Here is a 23,077-nt window from a genome sequence, read left to right as displayed (position 1 = left end):
AATTTTATTTTGTGGATTTGTAGCAATCCTCAGTGTGGCCTGTGAGAAGAACTTCCAAATCTATCTGCACAATACGAAGTTTACACCTGTTTTCAAACTGGTGCAAATGTATATCAAAAAATGTTTAATACTGATTATTAATCAGTTAATTCAGTTTTTTTCATCAGGGTACAGGAGTTTCATTATATTGGCACAATCAGCTCATCTGGTTGGGGTTGTTGTCATTGGTTCCGTGACGAACAGCTTCATGCTTGTGTGAATGAACACCCATGTTCACACACAGCACACGTGAAGCTGGCAGATTGCCAGTGTTGGTTACGCGTGGTCAAAATGACGGGTGTCAAGTTGAGCAGGTTGGCGTGTCGGTGGTGAAGACACACCAGTGTGTGTTCACGTGTGTCTGAGGAGGACGCACAGGACCGTACACAAAACAGTCGTCCCCCCTACACACTCATCTCACACCCCTCTCATATTCCAAGGTGTGAAAAAAGAAGCAACAGTACCCCCAGACAATTCACTTCCGCAACTCCTGAAGAGGTTTCTTTTCATGTGCGCGGAGTTCGTCGGGGTGAGGAGGCCTTCCCTGTGTTGGACTCTGAGGAGGGCCGGCTGCACACTGTAACCTGACACTGATGGAAGTCATACAATGTCAAAAAGGGAGTAAATCGCCTCGCAGTAGAGGTGTTTCCTAATGGGAAGTATCCTATACACACTCATAAAACACCGACTCATTACACTGAAACTGATGAAAACACAAAGAATCTTTCATGACAAAAAAAACTGGATGTTTTGAAAAGAAAGAACAACATCACAAAATATTAAAAATAACTGGAAAAGTTTGCAAATGATTTCAAAAATGAAGCAAAAGATGCACACAAGCAGACTCAGGGCAAACACGCGTGCACAGATCTGCATGCGTGAAAACCATGCAGTGAGAGACACATGCTCGCACATAAAGGCTTTACATCGTCAAACATGCAAATCCAGCATACACACCGTCTGACACACACATGCACACAAGCACACACAAAGCCGTGTAACTGATTCCGCAGGAGCATTGAGCACTGTGGATAATTGGTGGCACTATTGTGCTGCTCTTCAATGGGCCGGTTACCCAAGAAGCCTCATGTTCGTGTTCATGTACATTTGCTTTGAAGGTGGTGGACACAAAGAGCTGAACCCTGCCCGGAACAAAGCCCTGGAAGACCCTGCTTCACCCATGGACATCTTTCATGGAGAGGACTGCAGAGATAAATGATCTTCCTCCATGTTACAGTGTGTGTGTGTGTGTGTGTGTGCGACTGTGTCAATGTGTTTGCGTGCAGGTGGACATGCTCCGAGGGATGGGCTGCTTGTCACCATGAAAACCACAGGATGCATCTTGTCAAAATAGTTCAGCACTTCTCTATTTGAAGACAAAGATGGAAAGCTCTGGAACCCTTTCTGGACTGAAAAAAAAAAGATCCTTTGTTGAGTCACATGAGCCACATAAGTGGAGAAGACATTTTATAAACCTTTAGCTGGGATCTTTTTTTTTTAACTTATAATTTAAAATTAAAAAATCCTACTCATGGGAGATAATCAAACCATAAAAGAACTTTTCCTCTATTTTTTGAGATCAATAATCTTTATATTATTCGTTGATGCTTTTCCAAGTAATGTCAGTCTCCAACTTACATTGCATGAATTGATTTCATTTACATCAGTACATAAATGAGTACATACACTATATCATGATTATATTATTTGCACATGTATAAGGTTGTTCAGTTGACTGTCTTTATAATAACATAAAAATTGAAAAAAAATTAAATAAATGATTTACCAACAAGTTATGGTCACATTTTCACAATCAAGCTGTTTTCTGATACTTTAATGAAGAAAGCACAGTCTTCATGTAAAAAAACTTGACTTTACAATTAATGAACAGTTTTTAGAGTTTATGAACAATATTTGACCCTTTTATAACCGAACGCTTCACATGACATCACAAAAATACAACAACAGTTTTTTTTGGGGGATGCAGACTGTTATAACACAACCTGACAATATTACTAAAAGACCAGGAACAATTTGTAACATGTGTTTATTAAGTTAAATGAATTATTGATTATTGTATAAATGTTAAAAACAGGCTAAATTAAAATTAACTAGACATATTGAAATCTTGTGTTCGGCCACTTAAAAAAAGGAAATTTTAGAGAGAAATGAGACAATATGTGTGACTGCATGTCAGAGTGTCCAGTAGAAGTCATAAAGAATTTATAGGCTGAGCTGGAACAGGCAATACAACAGGTGCTCATTGCGTCACAGCTGCAGTGTGTGTGTGTGTGTGTGTATGTGTGTGTGTGTGCGCGCGCGTGTGTGATCACCATAGGTTACGCTACAGTACATGATAATGCAGGGCTGCAGTGCTTAATGAGAGGTGAGGACTTCCAGCTAATTTAAGGGTAAAGAAAGAGATTGGTTGTTAGTGTTAGACTTTTATCTCGAACAAGCCACCATGTTCCCTGTTGCTCATGTCTCTCTTTGCTCTCTCCTTTTCCCCCCTTCACCCACCACCCATCTCCCTCTCTCCCTCTCTCCCTCTCTCTCTGGGACAGCAGATGGAAACTATGGCCCAGTTCTGCCTTTTGTTCTGGGTCCCCAGAGAGACCAGTGGCTTTTTGGACAGCACACCGCCCGACTCCCCATATCTCATACAAAATGCAAGTGCCTTTCTTTTCATTAAAAAGGAAGCGGGGGAATGTACATTTCTCTGAATATATTTGTTTTAATGAGCATTACTACAGAGAATTGAAAGGTGTTGAATGCAAACAAAGATTGTTTAAAACCTTCTGACTATCTGAAACTTAATGGACAAAAGTTTTCTTGTGTGAAAACACTTTAACTCACCGTCATGTCACTTTTGTGTTTTCCACTATAGGCGTCCCACTGGGTTTGGCTGGTCTTTGTTGCAAAGAACATAGTATTAGTGCAATCAAGGCCTGAACTGCAAGACAAAGAGTACTTGAATAATGTCAACTATCATAATATCAACACCAAAGTGATGTGGTGATGTTTATCAAAATGTGATGAAGTTAATGTGTTCATATGTCTGATATAGGATGCTCTTCAAACAGACATGATAAGAGATGACTATAATAGACAACCATATAAAATGCCTTTTTTATGCATTAACCTGCAATTACTTTCACGTGGAACACTCATATCCAATATTAACACTGTATTTCGCTGTGCTCTCCACAAAAAGGTATGGTCATACCCGTTGTGTTTGCCACTTGTTGCAGTATCTGACAGTAACAGAGAGGAAAATTTGCATTTGAATGATTTCAAGTTAAAAGAAAGAGCCTGATAAGGTGTGTTTTAAACACAAACACTATCAGATTTCAGTGTATGAGCCTCTTTTCTGTTCTCTTTCTCTCTCTCTCTCTCTCTCTCTCTCTCTCTCTATCTATCTATCTATCTATCTATCTATCTATCTATCTATCTATATATATATATATATATATATATATATATATATATATATATTTGCTTCAGTGTCTCAGGCTCTCCCAGTCTGTTGTTATTTTCATAACGTCTCTTGCTTGAATAATTGATGCGCGTGAAACAGTGAAACCTGGACATGCCCAGCATCCCACCTGTTGTGGACAGGTTGTTTTTACCTTCCACTTTCCATGAGTACCACGATCACTGGATAGAGAAATAACGGACATCAGAGGCTACCAACATAAACAAAATGTAAATAAAACCCCTTGGGCAAATTCGAGAAGAAATGAAGAAAAAGAAAAAGAACAAGAAAAACAGCAAATATGATGCTGCTGTTGCCTGAGTTGCTGATATTAAGGTGAAATTGTGGTGTTGATCTTTCTTTATGACAGGTTTTAATGCAAATTATGCATAAATTGATACAATTTTTGTTTAAACTAAAGTCTTATAAATTCATTGGAATTTATCAAATGGATTAAAAAATAGGAAATGCTGACTTGATAAAATAACTATGTTTATTTTAGTTGTTTGAGACTTTTAGGTATTTCTTTATTCAAACTTTTCAATAACGACTAAAAGTCTGACTTCTATCCACATGTGATGATCTCTTCCATCCTGCCACTGAATCTCGATCACTGAAATCCTCGCAGAGGTGATCACCGCTGCTCTTTCGCTCCTTTCAAAAGTTTAGAGAAACTTGATCTCCTTTCACCGCGAAACGAACTCGGCGCGGACGCTCGTCTGATCATACTCAGATACGAGCCTACCTGCATAAATTCTCTCAATTATTCAGCAGCCATCCTTATTATATTCCCCTTTATTCCGTGCAGTCAGGAGGCGAGCGCAGGGGCGCGCGCTGTGATTGGCTGGAAGCAGTGGGTGGGAGGCAGAACAGTGACAGGTAGCGAACAGGTTGCCCACTCTCATAAATAATTTGTTAGTATTTTTAACTTTTTTTGTGTGTGTCACGCACGTTTGTGTGCCATGTTTCGTGACGCGTCTCAAACCTGAAGGGGAAAAAGCGGAGAGAGAGAAAAAGAAGCGCGACGCGCGTGCTGGTTCGAGCTGATGGAGAGAGGGAGGGAGAGAGAGAGAGAGAGAGAAAAAAGAAGGGAGAATGAAAGAAGTGCAGGACGGTGAGGTGTATTGACGTGTGTGCGCGCGCGTGCGTGCGCAGGCTTTTCTTTAGTTGAGAAAGTGTGCTCCCTCTCGAGTCAAGTCCTCGGGGACACGGCGGGGACCCGCGAGCGCTCACCAGCTGACAGCGCGTGCTTCATTGAGGCCATCCAACACCTCGGCCCACGAGCCTGCCAACAATGGCCTGAAATTAATGCACACTCCCCATTAACAAATCTGGTATTCACCGAGTGGGGGGGACGTGGCGAGAGTTCAGAGGGGCAGACTCGGCGGTGCGGAGGAGTTTGTTGCGGGAAAACAAACATTGTGTAATGATTTAATGCCAAAGTTGCGACAAAACTGTAAATTGAGGCTCGGAGCTCTCAATCACGGGACAGTGAGCCGGGGGCGCGTGCACCTGCGGCATATGGCAAACGAGCGCGTGTGTTGGACACGTTTCAGGTGGATTCTTTAATTCACTGGAAAGTTGTGAGGCTGCTTTACTTTCACCGAACCCTAAAAACCTTCTTCTAGGCCCCAATTTATTTTACTGACGCAGTGAATCCTGCACGATTTTTAAATTGGTTAGATTATTACTAATTTAAGTCATTTTTAACTACATAAATTAAGAGCCATGTTTGCGGGCCTTGCTCAGGGAGCAGTAGGGTAACGGTGGGATTAGATGATGGGGTGAGCTCGATCCTCTCACCTCTGGAATTCATTACTAACATAAGTGTAGGGTTAGAGTAACTAGAGTAAAGGCCATCAACAGGTCCTGATTTGCAAGATTCGCTGAATGCAATAACTTTTAACCCATAATAACAGTAATAATAATAATAATAATAATAATAATAATAATAATAATAAGCTACAAAAAGCATAGCTTAAATAGATTTAGAAACTATAGTTCAATAACATCGAAATATGCGTGAAGAAAACAGACTTTATATTTACGTTTGCTTTTTTTTATTCTCAAAATTAAAAGAACATAACAAAGAATGGCAAAATGACTGCTTGTTTCAGCGACGTCAACTATGGATTTATAAAAAGCAAATCAAATGAAAACATTTCAGCAATAAATACATCACATAAAATAATCCATTTCATCCAGTGAAAGAAAAAAAACAACAACACACAAACTCTTGTGAAAACACAAAGAAATTACACAAGAAGGCAGCAGTGATGGCTACATTAAATAGGCTATTCGTATGGGATTGGCAGTACTACACTATAGCAAACCAAGCAAAACTATGTTGGGTATGGTTTGAGAATAAAAAGTCGCATTTCTGAAGCCTCTGGCTCGAATGTTTTAAAGTGCGCATCATGAACTTTTTAAGTTGCAAAACAAACGCAATGTACAAAGTTATCAATTACAAACATAAATCGCAACAAAACTCATGTCAGAGATACAAAAAAAATATCCTTACACTATCAAATATAAGTAATTATCCATAAAGTTATGATTTGGTGGAAGACAACTTGTTTTGGTTGGAGCGGCGTGGGGAATTCCCGTGGCAGTGCTGCGCGCGACATGGCAGAGGGGTCTTCCAGCCACGTCTCCATGGAAACTGGAAATTATAGGATATACATTTATTGGCAGAACCGAATTAGGTCTATCTCACATAAAAAATAATCTTTAGACGGTGCAACAAGTTGACAAAATAGACTTATTGTTAAAAATTGAACATTACTTTTTTCTAAGCAGAAATGTCTTCTTTTTTTTTTAAATACAGAGACTGCAGGTATGATTGACACATTTTACAAACTTTACATTGTTGGAGGCTTCGTGTCAGGCTATAATTAGAATAATTTAGAAAGCCACAGCGTGCGGATGGTGCGAGGGGAGCTGCAGTTCTGACAGGTCGTCTTCTTCGCTTGACTGAAGCTCCATCGCTATTTCATCCGAATCACTGAAGTGGGAGTGGGGGGAAAACTCCCCGTCGCTCCGGGGGGACTCCTTCCTCCCACCTCCGAACTGCGAGCCCCCTGCCCGGGAGGAGGACGGCGGTGAGGGCGAGCGCATCGTGTCTTCCACCCGGGCGGAGAAAGAACTTTCTTCGAAGGAGGGCCGGAAGGGCATGCCGCTGATGTGCACCAAGCCGCCGCCGGACGCGGGCCCGGCCGCCGCTGTCCGACAGGTGGTCCCGGAGAGGGACGCGATGTCCTGCGCCTCCTCGAAGCCCACCGAGGGCGAGAGCATAAGGTCACACTTTGGCGAGGCGGCGCTGGAGTCGGAGATGTCGGTGCTGCTGCTGCTGGAGGCGGAGGCAGGACCCTGCAGCAGCTCGGCCAGGGCGTTGATGTAGATCTGCGCCATCTGCAGAGTCTCGTACTTGGAGAGCTTCTTGTCGTTGTCGAACGCTGGGATGACGCTGCGCAGCTCGTCGAACGCGTGGTTCAGGCCGTGCATGCGCCTCCTCTCGCGAGCGTTGGCGGCCACCCGCCTCTGCCTCTGGATGCCGTTGGCCGGTTTGCTGGACGGGGCTCTCTGTCTCATGGACGCCTCCTCTTCGGGCCCGGGGAGCGTGCCTTTCAGGCGGCACAGGTCTCTGACTTTGAGCGAGGAAGAGGAGGGGCTCTTGGCAGATTTTCTGAAGCTGGGGGGACTAGGGTGGCCCGAGGACCCCGGGGAGCCGCTCTCTGAAAGGTGAAAACAAGTTGAGCAACAGGCCTGATGGAACTTCACAGATATGATCTTGCAGAGCATTTTAGTTTACAATAAAGCAATATCTTAACTGTCAAAAAACAAAAACAAACAAAAAAAAAAAACATGAAATGTTTTTAATTTATTTTGCAAACTATTTGACTTATTGTGGCTGCAGCGTTCTTTGACTTTAAACACTTTCCACACTTGTTTCCATGCCTCACCGTGGTAGGAGCCGGTGCTGGGGCAGGGCGAGTGCCGCAGGTAGTCGGGTGAAGAGGCGTGTGCCGCGCAGGTGCCGGGAGCCGGAGCCAGCCAGGCGCGTGGGTCACCGCCGCTGTCCACGAGCGTGAGTCCAGCTTCGTAGCAGGAACTCTCAAACTGCTCCTTCCCACCCCTCTCCATCACTTTGGGTCCGCTGCAGCCCTGCTGCGGCGAGTCCAGGGAAGCCGCTTCCCGCGCGCTCTCGCTCCAGTCTTCCACTGTGATGATATCCATGTTTCCCCCAAAAAAACTAACTCCTAATGAAATGAGAGGGGGGAAAAGTATTTGGAGACTCGCACTGAGGCGTTGTCGCACCGTGTGAATATGACTGTCGCGTGCGGGACTCCTTCTCTGATGTCTCAAGGCGCCGCGTCGGTTTAAAAAGCGGCACGCGTCTGGAAGCCCCCCTCCTCGCGCTGGTCGCGTGTTGACGTCCAATGAGAAGCCTCGGCAAAACCCGAGAGATGCGATTATGGGCCCCCCGAAGTTGGGCTGTTTATGATAACGTTACGATTCAAGGAGGTGTTTCACGCGAATGGGGGTTAAGGGGAACCTCCCACCCGGACGCACGTGCAGGTGATGACGACTCAAGGTGAGAAGCGTGGACGGCGCGAGACTCCAAGCTGCTGTGCGTCTGTGTGCCGCATCAGACATGACAGAGGAAAAAGAGAGAGGTGAGAGAGAGCTGGAGAGGCAGAGTTAGTTGTCATTAGTTCACACTCCACGTATGGATGAAGAAGTAATGAAACATCATGTCATCCTTTTCCCAGAAGTTCTCAATTCTGGAGCAACACCGACTGGAACCCACCAAGAGTTTCTCAACAATTAGGCTATTCAAAAATATGAGGATTTCTTTAACTTTGCAGCACATTCAGGTAAAAATATTTTGACTAATTTGTAACTTATACAAAAGACAGCTGAAAAAAATAAATAAAGAAGATGCCCGTTTGGTTGCATGGGGCTCGCGCGCATATTGTCAATTCATTCATCCTAAGATCATCTCCAGTTTCCATTTTTCTTTTGTGGCGGGTCTGAAACCTTTTGATCCAGCTCTCGGAACGCCCTACCGGTTAAAAAAAGAGCTTCGCAGGGAACGGAAACATGAGCGCTCGGCACTGTTTCCGTGCTGACACTGGCTGCAAGTGGCGCGCGCTCTTATCTATACAGCGTACAAGTTGTGAAAGGGAACGCACGCGCGCACGCGTTACAGTTTATTGACAGCGGATTTGAGAAATGTAGGAATCAATTTTTTTTTTTTTTTTTTTTTTTTTTTTTTTTAGGGCAAAGCAACCTATGAATTTAAAGTTTTGGTCAACTTCAAAGAGCCTTTGTAATGTTGAGGTATGGCAACTTTTCTAAAATATGTTTTTTGTACAATCTGAACAAATTAAGTTTTACAATACTTCTAAATTCGTCCTCTGTGTGGTTTAGATGGTGATGGCTCAGCTCTCACTGTGCATTTCTAATTTGTTACCCGCTGAAAAGTACAAGCGTGTAGCAAGTTTACTGTTTTCACATTTTACATTCATGTGGCCGGATTGGACCCTATGGTGGACCGGTTTTGGCCCCCAGACCGTAGGTTTGACATTCCTGACATATGGCCCAATATTTTTTAGACAAATCACACCTCAGGACTGATCAAACACAAACTTTTCGTCCAAGAATTCAACAGTGGTTATTTATGCCTGCTTTCTATATCATTTGGTTAATTTTCAAATAGTTAGCAAACAAACTTTATTCAAAGTTCAGCAGTATAGATTCATACTCCACATCAGGCTGCTTTGAAATTGTGGGAAAATATAATCTGTGTGAAGAAATCCCATAATTTCAGAGATAACCCGACATCAATCTCTCCTATGTTTTATTCATGTATTCATCACGGGGACGTCTTGCGGGCTAGAGGTCTGGCGCCGTGCGTCGCCCCCTCGTCCCACCTACAGCCCCCCTGTCCAACGGGCCGGCCCGGGCTCCTGAAGCTACCGACAGGTTGGATATTGTAGCTGGCGATTATTAAAGTGTCGCGGCCACAATGGAGACTCTATGTTCCATTGGTCACGCCTGGGGGGCGCCTCCAGGGAGAGGGGTGGGCTCCCATTCCAATGCGCGAGAGGAGTCTGCGTGCTGCCCCTTCTCATTCCCATCTCCCGGGAGACAGGGGCGCGACGGGCACGAGGCTGGAGTGAGGGGTTTCAAACCCTCATTGTTAAAATCATTAAATCAATGAAGATGAAAGCTTAATGAACTTCTGTATAATAACTCAAACTGGCAAAGTTTTGTTGTCTCTGGATAAGATCTTGTTGAGCTTCTTTGTAGAAAAAAAAAGATGGAAAAAAGAAGTTGACTCTTTTGCATCTCTGGCTTAATGATAACTGTCTTGTCATTTTAGAAACAAAGTCAGGTAAGTATTTTATCAACAAAGAATGTAGCTGCTACACAACTCTAATGAAGTTCATGTCATGTAGGCTGCTGGTTGGAATTTAAAGCATCATCACAATTCATTCATTACTTCTTTAAGTTTTCAGTTGAATACTTTTTTTTTCTTGGTCATATCTGACAGAAATACACTGACCACAGAGTGAAGCTGAAACAGAGGCGTAGATCTGGGCTCTGGGAGCTGCAGTGCCACTATCTGGTTAACGTGGATCACTGCAGTGCAATGCTCCAGTGAACTTGACAGCAGCCTCCCCCAGCAGTGTATCTGTCCAGCTGTTAACAGCAGTATGCAGGCCTTTGAAGTGAAAGACACAAAAGCGTAGTTCAGGCTTGAAGTTAAACTCGATTATACACATAATATCATCCACATCCTTTCAAAATATTTGGATTTTTTTCCCCCCTTGAGCATCATCTCATGTCTTCTTCATAAAACTACTCCATTTAATGATGGACTGGAATTGGAAAAATTATTGCTTATGCAAAAAAAAAAGAAAAGAAAAAAAAACACCCTCCCTTCTAACCTCAATCAATTTTGCTCATTTGTTCTGGATCAATTGGTACTTTGATTTTTAAAAAGGTCAAAAATTACATGCTAACAACCCACCCCACCCCTCACAGTTTTGAACCATCAATAACAATGGATTTTTCTGATTTCACATGACTTTCAGACATTACAACAATCAGTAGCCATTTGATTTTCTTTTTTATAATGAACTAAAACAATCACGATCTAAAAGAAAAAAGTTCCAAAAGTAGTCCCAACATTTCTAGCTTGAGAAGATCATATACTTACTTGCATCTGGATCAGCTCAGCAGCATGACAGTGGTAATACTGCTTGGAAAAATAATTAATTCAATCAATTTTTCTATTAATGCAGAAGCAACACAACAGGCATTACTGAGTTTTTCAATCTTTCAGTGTGTTTTCTTCAATGTTGTGCTCCTGGGAATTGACAAATGAAATATGTTAAAAGTGACAGGAACAATGTCACTTTCCGTGTTTTCAAAGTGTGGATTTCTAAAGATTTTTCATGTTATCAGATGCAATTGTGAACTTCTGCTATGATCTATAACCAATAAAATGAAAATGAAAATACCTGGTTAGTCCAATCTGTGACTTCAACAATGAATTTGCATCTGGAATAAATCAGTTTCAAAATGAAATGTTAGTGGAAATAAATAGTACCCAATTTGATTTACCAGGCTTCCCCATTCTAAAAAAAATCTCACTGGGAAAAGGTATCCCCCTGACCCACACCATGGCCAACACTTTGAAAACCACCCAAAAATTCCTACGGGAATTATTCACGATTTGTTCACGTGTAATTTTTCTTGTTGAAGTCTTAGCAGAGACAACAAATACTATCCCACTGTAGAAAACCTGTTTATTAGACAAATTATACACAGAAAGCTTTGCCACTTGTAACAGGGGCCCCAGTTTGTTCGGTTTTTGAATAATATGCAACACATACAACAAAATAGGCCTATATTAAATACTGTACATCATAAATTTTTGAAAATTATCAAGTAAATCCTGTAGTTCTATGTATGAAATTAAAAATGTTAACAGATAGCAAAACAGCAAGTTTGTGCATGCTTTCTTTTTAGTGAACTTGCCACTTTTTGTTATTTAGCCAGCAAAGTAATAGAATGTACTCAGGATGACATGAGAAAAGCAATAAATGTGTGTGTTTTATGTTTTCCATGGGCAGAATGTGGGGGGAAAACCAAATGCAGTAGTATGACTGTTCAACTCAACACTAAAGCTCAACATGATATACTCTTCTCTTTTTGTTAAACAAAAATAGCATCAACATGTAAAATATACATTTTTATAATGTCTCTTTCATTTATACTAAATAAAATTCTTTTTAAATGTCTGTGTCCTATTTGTCATTCAATAGCCATACTGTAGCCTAATATAAGAAAAGAAAGCCTAAGAATGCTCGCTTCAAAACACTGTGGCTCGACTGAGTTCTCTACACACAACATTTTGCAGGTTTAGTTCTTAAAGATAACAAACTGAAAACTTGTTCTAAACAACTAACATTATCAATTATTAATACAGTGTTAGTGACAAAGGTTTGGTTCCATTTACCAACCTGCCCGCCCCCTTGAGCCACAAAGTATCCCTTTAGTGTTATCAATGTACCGCTCCCATTCTCCACCCCAAAATGCACCTTAATGGTCTCATTTGAATTAATTGGCACTTTTAAAAAAAAACAAGTTATACAAACAGTACCCTTAAAACAAGAGATATGAAATAGAAGTGTTTTGGACTTATCTCTTTAAAGGCAGCCACTTGGATCTGATGGCCTCTTCAGGACATATTCACAAGACTTACAGGACAACCGATGATTTGTTGCTCTTCACTGTTTCCAGTACTCGGTGATATTTTGGGTTCGACTGGAAATTAGGAGGGTACAGCTATTTTAGTTGACATATAAGGCCTGTACTGAAGATGCTGTTGCAATGGCTTCTCCTTAATGCAAAATCAACTCCATCTCACCACTTGAACCTGATAAAGAAGTGATTAATGAACTCGAACATGACATGACGTTACAGAATGAACTTTTTATCTTTTAGAAACACCTGGGCCATGGCAGCACTAAAAATAAGCATAACAAAAACGAACTCAAATGTTCAACTTTGAATGACTTAATGATGCAAAACCAGAGACTACAGCACTCATTTAGCAGTTTTTCAAAATTTGCTGAAAATAAAAAATGAACAATTAGACAGCTCAGAACAATGTAATTTTTTGTACTTCCTGACCAAAACACATTCCACACGTTAAAATCTTTTTTTTTCTTATAAACAAAATTCAATAAAAGACATATAATAAGCATAAGCTTCTTGAAGTCTTTCGGTTTGTCTTTTGTTTTTTTTTTTTTAATAAGTCTTTAAGCTGCTTTTTTTATATCATCCCTTTTTACTATAACTCTTGAGAGTCTGATTCAAGGATCTCACCTCCACTTGAAAAGCAGATAGCACAGTACAGGTGAGAAAAGAAAAGGTCAGATCTACATACAATCACTTACAGGTCTGTGGGCACTGGTACAGTGCAGTGGGATTGACAAAGAGTTAATGTGCATCAAAATGGTGAAACAGTTTCAGGCTGATGCACCCAAAGAATGGCAGAAGTAGTTTAAGGTCGATGCACCAAATCGGTGATTCTTACAGTGTCGTACTGTTGCACTGTCGTCATGGCATTTCAACAGTTTTTCAGATTGGTGCACCGGGACCGTGTCAGCGACAGTTCAGCTGTTTGAGTCTTAGGTCGGGTCAGGCCACTGTGTGGACACCATCTCGGCAATGATTGCACACTGAGAACCCTGGGTCACGGTGACCCAACACCAGAGAAGCGAAACACTTGAGTATGGACTCCCACATCGTGAAAAGGCAGAGCAAAAACTGGAGGAGAACAATCTTCCAATATTCACTGAGATTGGGGCCTTTTCTAAATACTACAGAGGACTGCTGCCCGTACTTATTCCCAGGGACGGAGACAAAACCAAATGTTCTATATGCCATCCCAAAATATCAGCCCCATAATTGCTTATTGGTTCGAGGCCCTTGGAGTTGTTTCATGGCTACGGAGACCACCGGTCTCCACCAACAACAGCACTGTAGCTAAGAATATAGAAGTATTTTCTGATGTTGGACAAGTACAAACTAAACCCTCCGAGGGGGGTTCAGACTGTAAGAGGAGCCAGGTCATATCAGCAAATTTCCATTACATGAGGCAGTCCTCATGTCATGAAACATAAACAAGAAAAAAAACAAATCAATCCCCTTTCATACATATCTCCCAAAATAATCCCCCAAACAATCACAAGAACGACAACAATAAAGAAAAGGTTCAAGCCCCCACCCACCCTATCCCGTTGAGTATCTCGCCGGCATAGTTTGCAGGAGGATAGGGAATGCCCCAGCAGACCTCCACCTCCTCCGTCTTCTCCACACACAGAACAGACACTCCAAGCAGAAACTGAAAACGGAAAGATTCCTATGTACACAGATCTCTGTCTTCTGACTTTTTAGGTTGGCTGCAACATATTCACTCTACCACCCTGTGACCGACACCAAACCGCTCCACCATCTCCTACTCCTCCCCCTACGCTTCCTCCCGAAACAACCACATCCTGAGGAGCCCCTCATATGGAGGTGCCCCTGTCTGGATCATTGCCATATCCAAAGTTGGGTCCCGGACCTGTGGGCTGGTAGGGGATGGAGGACATTGTTTTAATGGGGCTGCGGAAGAAGCCGCCATTGGGGGCCCTCTGCCTGAAAGGGCCGACACCACCAGTCCGATGGTCCTGCAGGCCCCCGCCGCCACCGCCGCTTCCGAAACCAGCAGAAAATCCAGCGGCAGCTTTGGCGGAGAGGCTACGGCTTAGGGTCTGGATCTGCTCGGGGATGAAGGTGGTGGTCGTGATGTGGGTGTTGCGGAAGTCGCTGATCTGCTCGAGTGCCTGGCGAGCAGCGGGCAGCGCATCCATGTCGAGGGGCGTTAAATCGACGGAAGAGGTGGAGAATTGCTTGTGGGGGCTTTCATCCTCGGTGCACAGGCTGTTAACCCGGCGGTGTAGGTGCTCCAGGTCGATCTCCTTATCGTCCTGCAGGTGGGGAGGGGAAGGCGGGAGGAGCAGAACGAAGAAGAGGAAGCAACGATGGTGAATGGATGAAGGTTAGACATGTTCACGGGAAGGGAAGAATACATGGTGAGAGGAAAGATGGTGAAAGGAAAAAGGGAGGAGAAGAGATGGGGGAAAGATTTAACGTGTAAGGAAGAGAGTTGAAGCAGAAATAAAGAGAAGTGGAAAGATGAGAGGAAAAAAGCAATGAAAGAGAGAAAGTAATGGAAAAAAGAATAGCACAGATTTTGAAATAATGAATATGGGAGCAGCAGAGCGGAGCATGTGCAGAGAGGATACGGTTGGAAAAAGAGGCCAGGAATACAGTGCATTTGTATCCAGCAGCAGGGATGTTGTTCATCCAACACGTTTGAATGGTTAATGAGAGCAGTGGAAGGTTGTTGGACAAAGCAGATGATGAGCAATGAGGCCAGGATACCATGCAAACACGGACAAACAAAGAATTTGGAACAGTCATAAAAAAAGAATATCCAAATTGCAGTGATCGTATTAGGTGGAGAAAGCAGATGAGATACAAAATGAAAGAATAAAATACATGTTTAACGTCACAGAAAACATGTGAGGACAGGATGTGAGAGGAGGTTGAGGAGGGCAAAAAGAGAGGAGGGGAGAGATGGAGGGAGGGATAGAGAAGCACACTCTGAGCGGTGGTCAGGATATCCAAAGAGATAAAACATACACACACTTCTAAAAGGTCTTTAAGGGAGTGCAGAAAATCTGGAATACACGCCGAAAACACACTGCAGTCATGCTGTGTGCTCTGTGATTCCAGGGTGTTAGGTCTACTGGTGCAAGCATTACCATACATTATCAATTATTAAACTTCATTTGCAACTTATACTATGAAGAGAGTTCACTTGTTTTTTTTTTTTTAAACCAATTTCTCATCAACAACATACCTCTATGGCCACTATATTTAACAAATTGACAGTGTGATATTTTCTTTACAACTAAATTCATACATGGCCATAATCATCACAGTAGCTCTCTTAGCTCAAAATTACATTCTACAAGACAGATAATTCAACTTAAACAGTTCTTAACAAGCTAAACCATTTAATCTAAAACATCACATACATTAACTTAAGCTTCAAAATAACTTATAGTATAAGTTAAATGAAACTTACATGAAATTACAAAGCATACATTATATGACTATACTTGCATATAAATAGCTTAACCACATACTCTAAAGGATGGTAACACTCAGTGAGAGGTGTTTCATGCTTTCACTGCGTAGGATGGGGGAGGGATGGTGATACGGGGGAGTTCAGTTTGCAGAGGATGGAGTGAGCATAGAGAGGAGAGCGCTCGGGTGAACAGCAGGATTGGCAGAAGGTGCTGAAGAGAGTCATCTATCGTTGCCTTGTACACACGTGAGTGTGTGTGTTTGAGGAAGGTAGGGTGCAGTTTTTAGGAAGGGTGTCAGAGGGGCAGGAGGCGGGGATTTCAGGGTGTCTCAGACTTCATGGTGGGACGAGCCAGGAAGAGTCAAACTGGGGTTTTGGTGATTTGTGGGAGTCACTTTACTGAGGGTGAAGATGGTTTTACTGACCGTGTCCTTCGGGTCTGGGGGCTCTGGAAGGGGCTCTGGCCCCACTGTCTGTGGCTCACAGGCAGAGGGGACGGGTGACGCTGCCCCCTGGTTACCCTCTAAAAATGGGACAGCAGGGGAAAGGACAGGGCGAGGGGGTGCTAATGTCTGATGTGAAACTATCATACACAGACTGTTTGAAGCAGGGGGTATCGGAGGGGGAAGTTGGTGTCGACAGAGATGAAAGAAGGTGAAAGAAGAAGAGTGAATCACAGATGAACAGTCCGCTGTCTGTGAAAGGAGAAACTACAGGGAGCGAGGAAAACAGAGTGAGGGGGGGATGTGGCAGGACCTGAACTTCACGTGGATAGGTGGGGTATTCTTATTATCAAAATGTCTGCAGTATTACTGCTTAACTTTGAACCAGCCAAATAAACTTCAAAAGAAGAATCAAAATAAGTAAATTACTGAAATAATCTCTGCATCTCTAAATTACTGTGTGATGAAAAGGCCTTATTTGGAGAACAAAGCCAACTTGGGCTTTGATTGGAATATGACATCTTGCAAAAATCTCTATGGAGCTTAGAATAATACATCACAGCAGGCTTTTACATTTTCTTTTCTTTTTACCATCACAAAAGCTGTACTTCTCATTGTCTGGTGAGGGAATAATCTCCAGGCGCCTCTCGGTAGAGAGACAGCTCCCTCTTATGGCAGCATGGTTTTATTGCACATACAGTAAACTGGCACCATGCCAGGTAAACAAATATTTTAAAAAGGAGGTATTTTGTACCTCCAGTAGAGAGATCTGCTGATATGAACACCAAGGGTTGAACTCTGATGTCTCCCTGATGTCCATCATCCCTCTTGATATATCATTCATACACATTTCAAAAAGCATCTATTTTGAAGCATTTCTAACAGTTACAGCAATAAAAAAAATATAATAATCTATTGTATATATAACCTTGGAGTGGGTGGTGAGGTGGTGAAGGTGGTCATTCTCATTTTGGGGGTGAGCTCGGAGGGATTGTTGGGTTCGTAGGAGTGTTGCACAATCAGGGCGCAGGGAATGTCGCAGCATGCTGGGGGCTGGTAATGGGTGGCGGTGGGGGCGGTGGTGTTGGCGGTGTTGGGGTTCTGGTTCAGGGTCTGACTGCCCAGGGCCAGAGGATGTTCGTTGGGGCTGTGAGGACACGGCTCGGCAGCTTGCCTGGCAGATGGGCCATCTGCCTGCGTCTGGTGCGAGTGTGTGATGTGCAAAGACGGCGCGCGCGTGTGTTTGTGTGAGCAAAGTACAGGTTTGGAAAAAAAGAGAGAGAGAGAGACAGGAAGAGACAGAGGTGATAAAAGAGAGGCGTGAAGTCATTTGTGTGTCAGGTTTTTTTTGTGTGTTTGTGTGCATGCAAGTTAAGTGAGAGGAAAAAAAAAACATAAGTTTATAAAACAAATTCCAAATAGACGCACAGGCAGACAGCCGCAGACGAAGGAGAGATGGGTGACGGACAAGATCAGGCAGATGGAGGGATGGAAAGGTGGAGGAGAGAGAAGTAAATTGGAGGGACAGATGGGTGGGGGGTGAGCAAGAAGAAAGACATGGCAGTCAGTCAGCACACACAGTTAAGCAGGTCGCTCTGTGTCGTGTCCTCAGAGAGACATTCACACAGTCTTTATATACCTGGAAAGGGGAGATGTTTAAATGCCATTTTGTATTGTTCTCTCCCTCTCTCTCCCCCTCGCCCGCTACACCCCTCAACACAGAGTACTTATCTACAAAAACAAAACAAAAAGGCAATATGAGAGCTTTGAGCCACAGTGACACAGATCATTGTGTAGAGTTAGAACGAGTAGAGCGGCAACCCCCTTTTCAAACAGCAAAGTTAAATAAGATTAAAAAATAAATGAATGAAAGTGGGGGTGGGGGTCGGCCTGTGCTGCTGTGTCTACCAAAGCTGCTGATACACAAAGGAGTGCCAGCTCTTCTCGTGCTAAACCTACACGGATTATATGAAATATCAAGACATGGTCAAAACCACAGATGTTACCATTATGGAAGAGTTCTGACAATGGCTGATAAACCTAAAGTTGACATCAAGTTTTGAATTTTGGAGGCTGTGACTGAATCCATTGACAGAACTCTTTCATACAAACCTCAGATCCAACATATATAGGCCAAAAAAGAGTAAAGCAACACAAACACCCTGTTATGAATGAAATGCACTCTGGATACTCATGTGGAAATAGTTTCAAGACTTCTTAAGAAAGTGTCGAATGCACAGGCTGATTAATATTTCATTAGCTTTACAGTATCAGCATTACAAACACACCCGCCCCTATTACCCTCCCAGAATGAGTTCAGATGCTTCTGTGCGCAGTGTGCACGGAAATGACTGACAAAGAAAACAAAAAAACAACCCTGTAAAATGCATTTTAATTTGTACCAAAGGAAAACAAGGTCCAGATATAAGAAGTGCAGTAATAAAAAGCACTGAATGATCCCGGGTTAACGGGAAGAACTTGCAAGGAAAGCTGTTAATACACAGCTCCCCTTTATTATGTCTGCATAGTGTTGTTGTTAAATGGTTGTTGTTAAATGTGCTCAGTCAAGAAATCGTTTTTTTTTTTTTTATCACCTCATACCTATAGCAGGATGTATGGTGATGTGTCTGTGTGTACTGTTTTCAACTATATGACCCTGACAGAAATACTGAGAGGCACACAGCTCACACCAAGAAGCAGAGTAACACATCAGGACATCAGCCATTCCAAAGACACAAAACTTCAGCACAGACGCAGACAACGACAGACAAGCCCACAGTCAGAAGCTGTTAACACACCATTACAGCCAACGGTATGGATGTGAAGACATATTGAGACATGTACGTAGCAACGCATGCTTTAGTTCAGAGAAACAGAGACACAAACACAGCTTAGTTGTTTTTGCAGGTCAAACAGTGGATTTTAGGGCTGTCATGTATAAAGAAGTTATGTAGATGAATGCATGTTGGAAATGGAACTATTTCTTTGTAAACTTCGACAGATGAATAAACCTGTGACTGTGATTTTGGTGAATTACATAAAGCTTAAGTAGTGCTTGTGTGACTGGAAGGCAGATCATTTGAGAAGAAGAAACAGGCATGAAGTGAACTTCTGCAACTCAGGAAGTGTTTAAAACAGACTGAAGAAATATACTGTGACATGTATAACACATAGTTTAAACATAAATGATTTTAATGCAAACCTGACATGATGGAAGAGACAGACTACATGTACACATGCAAGTGTGAGGACAAGTGAGTCTGTGATTTGTGTGTGTGTGTCGAGGAGAGGAAAAAAGAAGGATTCTGTTGTGAATGACGTGTGTTTCCAAAGATTTATAAATGACTGCATCTTGTTTAATATACATTTTACCAATGGTTCCATTTTGTGGGGGGAATTAAGGTTGCGGTGAGAAACCGTCATGCCCACTGTAATCTGTAAGTCTTCAATGAACAGCTGCAACAAAAGAGACAACTGATAATCCCAGAGACAAAACCAGTTTACCAGTGCACCCATGCTCCTTCTGAAAAAAGAAATCATTTTAAATCACTAGGGATCCATTAGTTATCTATATACACAATGCCTCACAGGGAAGAGTAACTCCCTGCACTAAAGCAAGACTCTTGAAGCTGCTCTTCCAAATGCATCCTCCTGGTGCCAATGCACTGAACTAAGCCAAGTTTTCTAGGCTCACGCATCAAGAAGGGGTCACCAGGCTGAATCACTTTATGTGAAGCTTGCAAGAAAGCACACGATCCACATGATCTTGGCCCAGTGTGACGGTCTGGGCAGTTTCAAAGTTCTCTCTGACAGTAAGATGAAGGCCAACAAGTTCCTCATTTAAACTGACAGAGAGGGGAAGCGTCGGGTGGAGTTAATTACAAGCTTTATGGTTTGCTTCACTTTATTAATTTAACTTTAGGAAGTGGCATGTCTTTAAACACACTGGGCTTTACTCCATTGGCCATGACTAAGGCCAAATTGCATGCACGGGCAGAGATTTCCCCAGTCGATAAATTGAAACATATGCAATTTCTCTAATTAGTTGCTTTGAAGTTGACTTAAATTTGTCTTCTTTCCTCTACTGAGTCAGGACATGCAGCAGTAGCCTCAGCTTGACTCTCTCTCTCTCTTGTTCTCTTCTCAGAAACCGTCCTTGCAGCTGGTTGCTTGTTGAAAACATTCTGCACAGATGGTGATTTCAGATCAGAGTATGGCATGCCCACTGTTTTTACATATATTATGACAGGGGTATTTTAATGAGGGGTAAGAAAGTAGCGCTTCGGGAAAAGGAAAAAGGATGGTCGGGTTTACTATTTTTCAGGTCAATATTACAGGTAAGCAAATTTTAGGGTTATTTAAGGAAAAAAGTGCAAAGAAAGAAATGAAGATCTAATATTCACCATGTTGCTGTTTTTGACGATGGTGTCTTCTTTAAGATTTTTATGTAGTTTAAAAACTTTTTGAAGGTGAAGAGGAGAGTGGAGAGTCCACATCCTGCCTCTTTCTCGCCTTCACACACCTGACTGTCTCGACTGGGAGAGGAAGTTGAGGTGGAAAGTTTGAGAAAAATGACACGATCCAAATGCAACCCCCACCTCTCCAGTTGTGATGTGGGAAAGGTTTTTGGTGTGAGGGCTTTCAGATGCCGTTGGATGATCAGACGAGCGTTTTGTTTGAAGCAAACTGGCTCCTTAAGGTTCAGTGGCTGCACTTAGCAAAACCTTGAGCTACACCAACAGCAGGGTGAAGGATAAATGTCAGGGGTCAACCATCAAAAACAATCATGGATGACTGAGTCAACTACACTTTAACCGTGAAAGCACTGGCAGCTGTTCGGATAACTTCAGACTATAATTAGCGATCAATTGCTTGAGTTTGATTTGTATTCAAATGAAATGTCAGTCAAAGCATGAAAAGAAGAAAGACTTTGACATGGCAGATCTCCGCTATTGATTCTTATGAATCACTGGCTTCATTCCACTCATTAAATTAGTTATGTGTCTCAAACGTATCAAATGTTAATTCACTAAATGTAAATGTATTATCTGAAAAGCAACCATGTGCGACTTCCAAATCAATTGAAGTGATTGCTCGATGTATTAAAGAAGATCCACAAAGAGAATCAAAGACTACTAGCATTTAAAACCCCGCTGTCTCTCCTTTTCACTGGTGTGACTCCACTCCTGCGCCCAGCCTGGGGTTGATTCCACTGGCTGCTCTCAGCGGCTAATGAGGATGGCGGGGGGCGGGAGTGTTTGTTTGTGTTGCGGCTGAACCACACTGTGCTTAAGATGGTTTCGAGTTCAACCCGAGGTTCGGTGTCATTGTGGCTGCTCAGTGGTTGACATGACTACTGGTCTGAATGACAGATTAAAGCTGGTGACGGAGCAGGGTGTGGAAGGTGGGGGGGGGCATCTGGTGTGTGTTGTGTGTGCACTGACAAAAAAAGTTGCATGATTATAAATGAGTTGGATAGATGCATGTCGCATGTGCTACGACATATGAGAGCCAATGAGTCACAATTATATTGCATTATTAGTCCAGAAATCTGGAGAAAAAAACACCCTCCTTGCAAAAAAATCAATGCTTAGGGACCAAGAGCTTTGCAAACTCTATTCTAGTTATCTCTGTTGGATTCATATGATAAGTGCTGGCATGTGGGGTAAATACTGAATATGTTTTATATGATTTCAAAATGTGATTAGAGAAGAGAAAGTAGAATTGTGTCACTAGACTGCATGTTGCTCCACTCTCGCTGCAGCTTGGAGTCACTTTAATATGACATGATTCCAGACGCATGGAGAACGTGCACTTGGCAAATTGGCTGACATGAGAGGAGTTCTCCCATCACCTCAAAAGCACCTGTTTGTCCACTGACCACAGGACACCTGTCTTCTCATAACAACAGCAAATCTAGCCTTAAAGTGATTCAGTTTGTAAAAAAAAAAAAAATTAAACGAGTCAACATGGGGTGCAAATGAAATTAAACGACTAAATAGATCAATGAGCAAACAGCTCAAAGGGTGCGTGATAAACAGGCTGGTGTTGTTCTGTTCCAGGCAGTCGCAGGTAATATGTCAGACTGCAGGAAACAAAGCTTTGTTAAACTTCCAAGCGCTTTGTTAAACTAAAGGTCTGTGCATGCTGCAGTAAGCACAGCTGATGAGACACATCGTTCACATTACAAGCCTGCAAAGAATCACATTTAAACGGAGGTTTCGTTTTGAAAATGTATGTTCTCAATGCCAAAATGAAGCTAGTGTCAACCCTGAAGAGTGCATATACCAACTGTAGTATCATACTAACAGTGTCAGTCCATTTAGTAAGTTGAAACTAATGATTTCTACTAATTTCATGCCTTTGAATTATCTCCCAGATGACTGGTGCAGCTGGTTTTATCTCATAAGGTAACAAGAATTTACCTCTGGGGTTAAGAAAAGTATTCTATTCTATTCTATTCTATTCTATTCTATTCTATTCTATTCTATTCTATTCTTACACAATCTTTCATTACATCATCTTGGGCTCATTATCACGGTTTTCGCCCCCCTTCTTCTGGTTTTATTTTCTAATTTATTCTCTCCGGCACTTCAAATTAACACGATGCCAAGGTTTATTGAGATGAGACAGGCTCTTCATCACTTATTTTCTTGGAGCCGAGACTCGTGGAGATGTGTTCAAATAAGACAAACCAAATTAATGAACTGGGCAACATTTTTCCTCTGTTCACATTTTGGCAACACGGCATCATGTTACATCGAGCATTCATAACACTTTCCTATCCATTTGAAGTGTGTCAGTTTTCTACAAGGACAAAAAAAAAAAGTTCAGTTACAAGCTAGGAAACAATTCTGCAATAATTCCCTTAATTCATTATCCACAAGTTAACCTTAA

General features: G+C 42.4%; 2 protein-coding genes across 4 annotated transcripts in view; both read right to left on the bottom strand.

The window, feature by feature from the left end:
• Positions 1-6,351: 6,351 nt before the first annotated feature.
• On the bottom strand, positions 6,352-8,191 carry atoh1a (atonal bHLH transcription factor 1a). Its single transcript, XM_030104003.1, has 2 exons — positions 7,477-8,191; positions 6,352-7,248 (listed from the first exon to the last, which is right to left on the bottom strand). The coding sequence occupies exons 1-2, from the start codon at positions 7,748-7,750 to the stop codon at positions 6,419-6,421; spliced, it is 1,104 nt and encodes a 367-aa protein (XP_029959863.1). The 5' UTR covers positions 7,751-8,191; the 3' UTR covers positions 6,352-6,418.
• Positions 8,192-12,522: 4,331 nt separating this feature from the next.
• Positions 12,523-23,077, bottom strand: part of grid2 (glutamate receptor, ionotropic, delta 2) — a 483,103-nt gene continuing 472,548 nt past the window's right edge. Inside the window, exons 16-17 of one of the 3 annotated variants that reach the window (XM_030104001.1) lie at positions 17,109-17,380; positions 14,356-14,568 (exon numbers count right to left, since the gene is read on the bottom strand). In XM_030104001.1, coding sequence (XP_029959861.1) covers positions 14,463-14,568; positions 17,109-17,380 — 378 coding nt within the window. In that variant the 3' untranslated portion in view covers positions 14,356-14,462. Of the gene's footprint in view, positions 14,569-17,108; positions 17,381-17,827; positions 17,912-23,077 lie in introns of those variants that run through there. The other 2 variants (XM_030104000.1, XM_030104002.1) reach the window with 2 other exon arrangements.

The sequence above is a fragment of the Salarias fasciatus genome, chromosome 12, assembly GCF_902148845.1.
Source record: "Salarias fasciatus chromosome 12, fSalaFa1.1, whole genome shotgun sequence".
Classification (NCBI taxonomy): domain Eukaryota; kingdom Metazoa; phylum Chordata; class Actinopteri; order Blenniiformes; family Blenniidae; genus Salarias; species Salarias fasciatus.
Note: the sequence above shows the minus strand (reverse complement) of the source record. Positions and strands in the feature narration are given on the sequence as shown.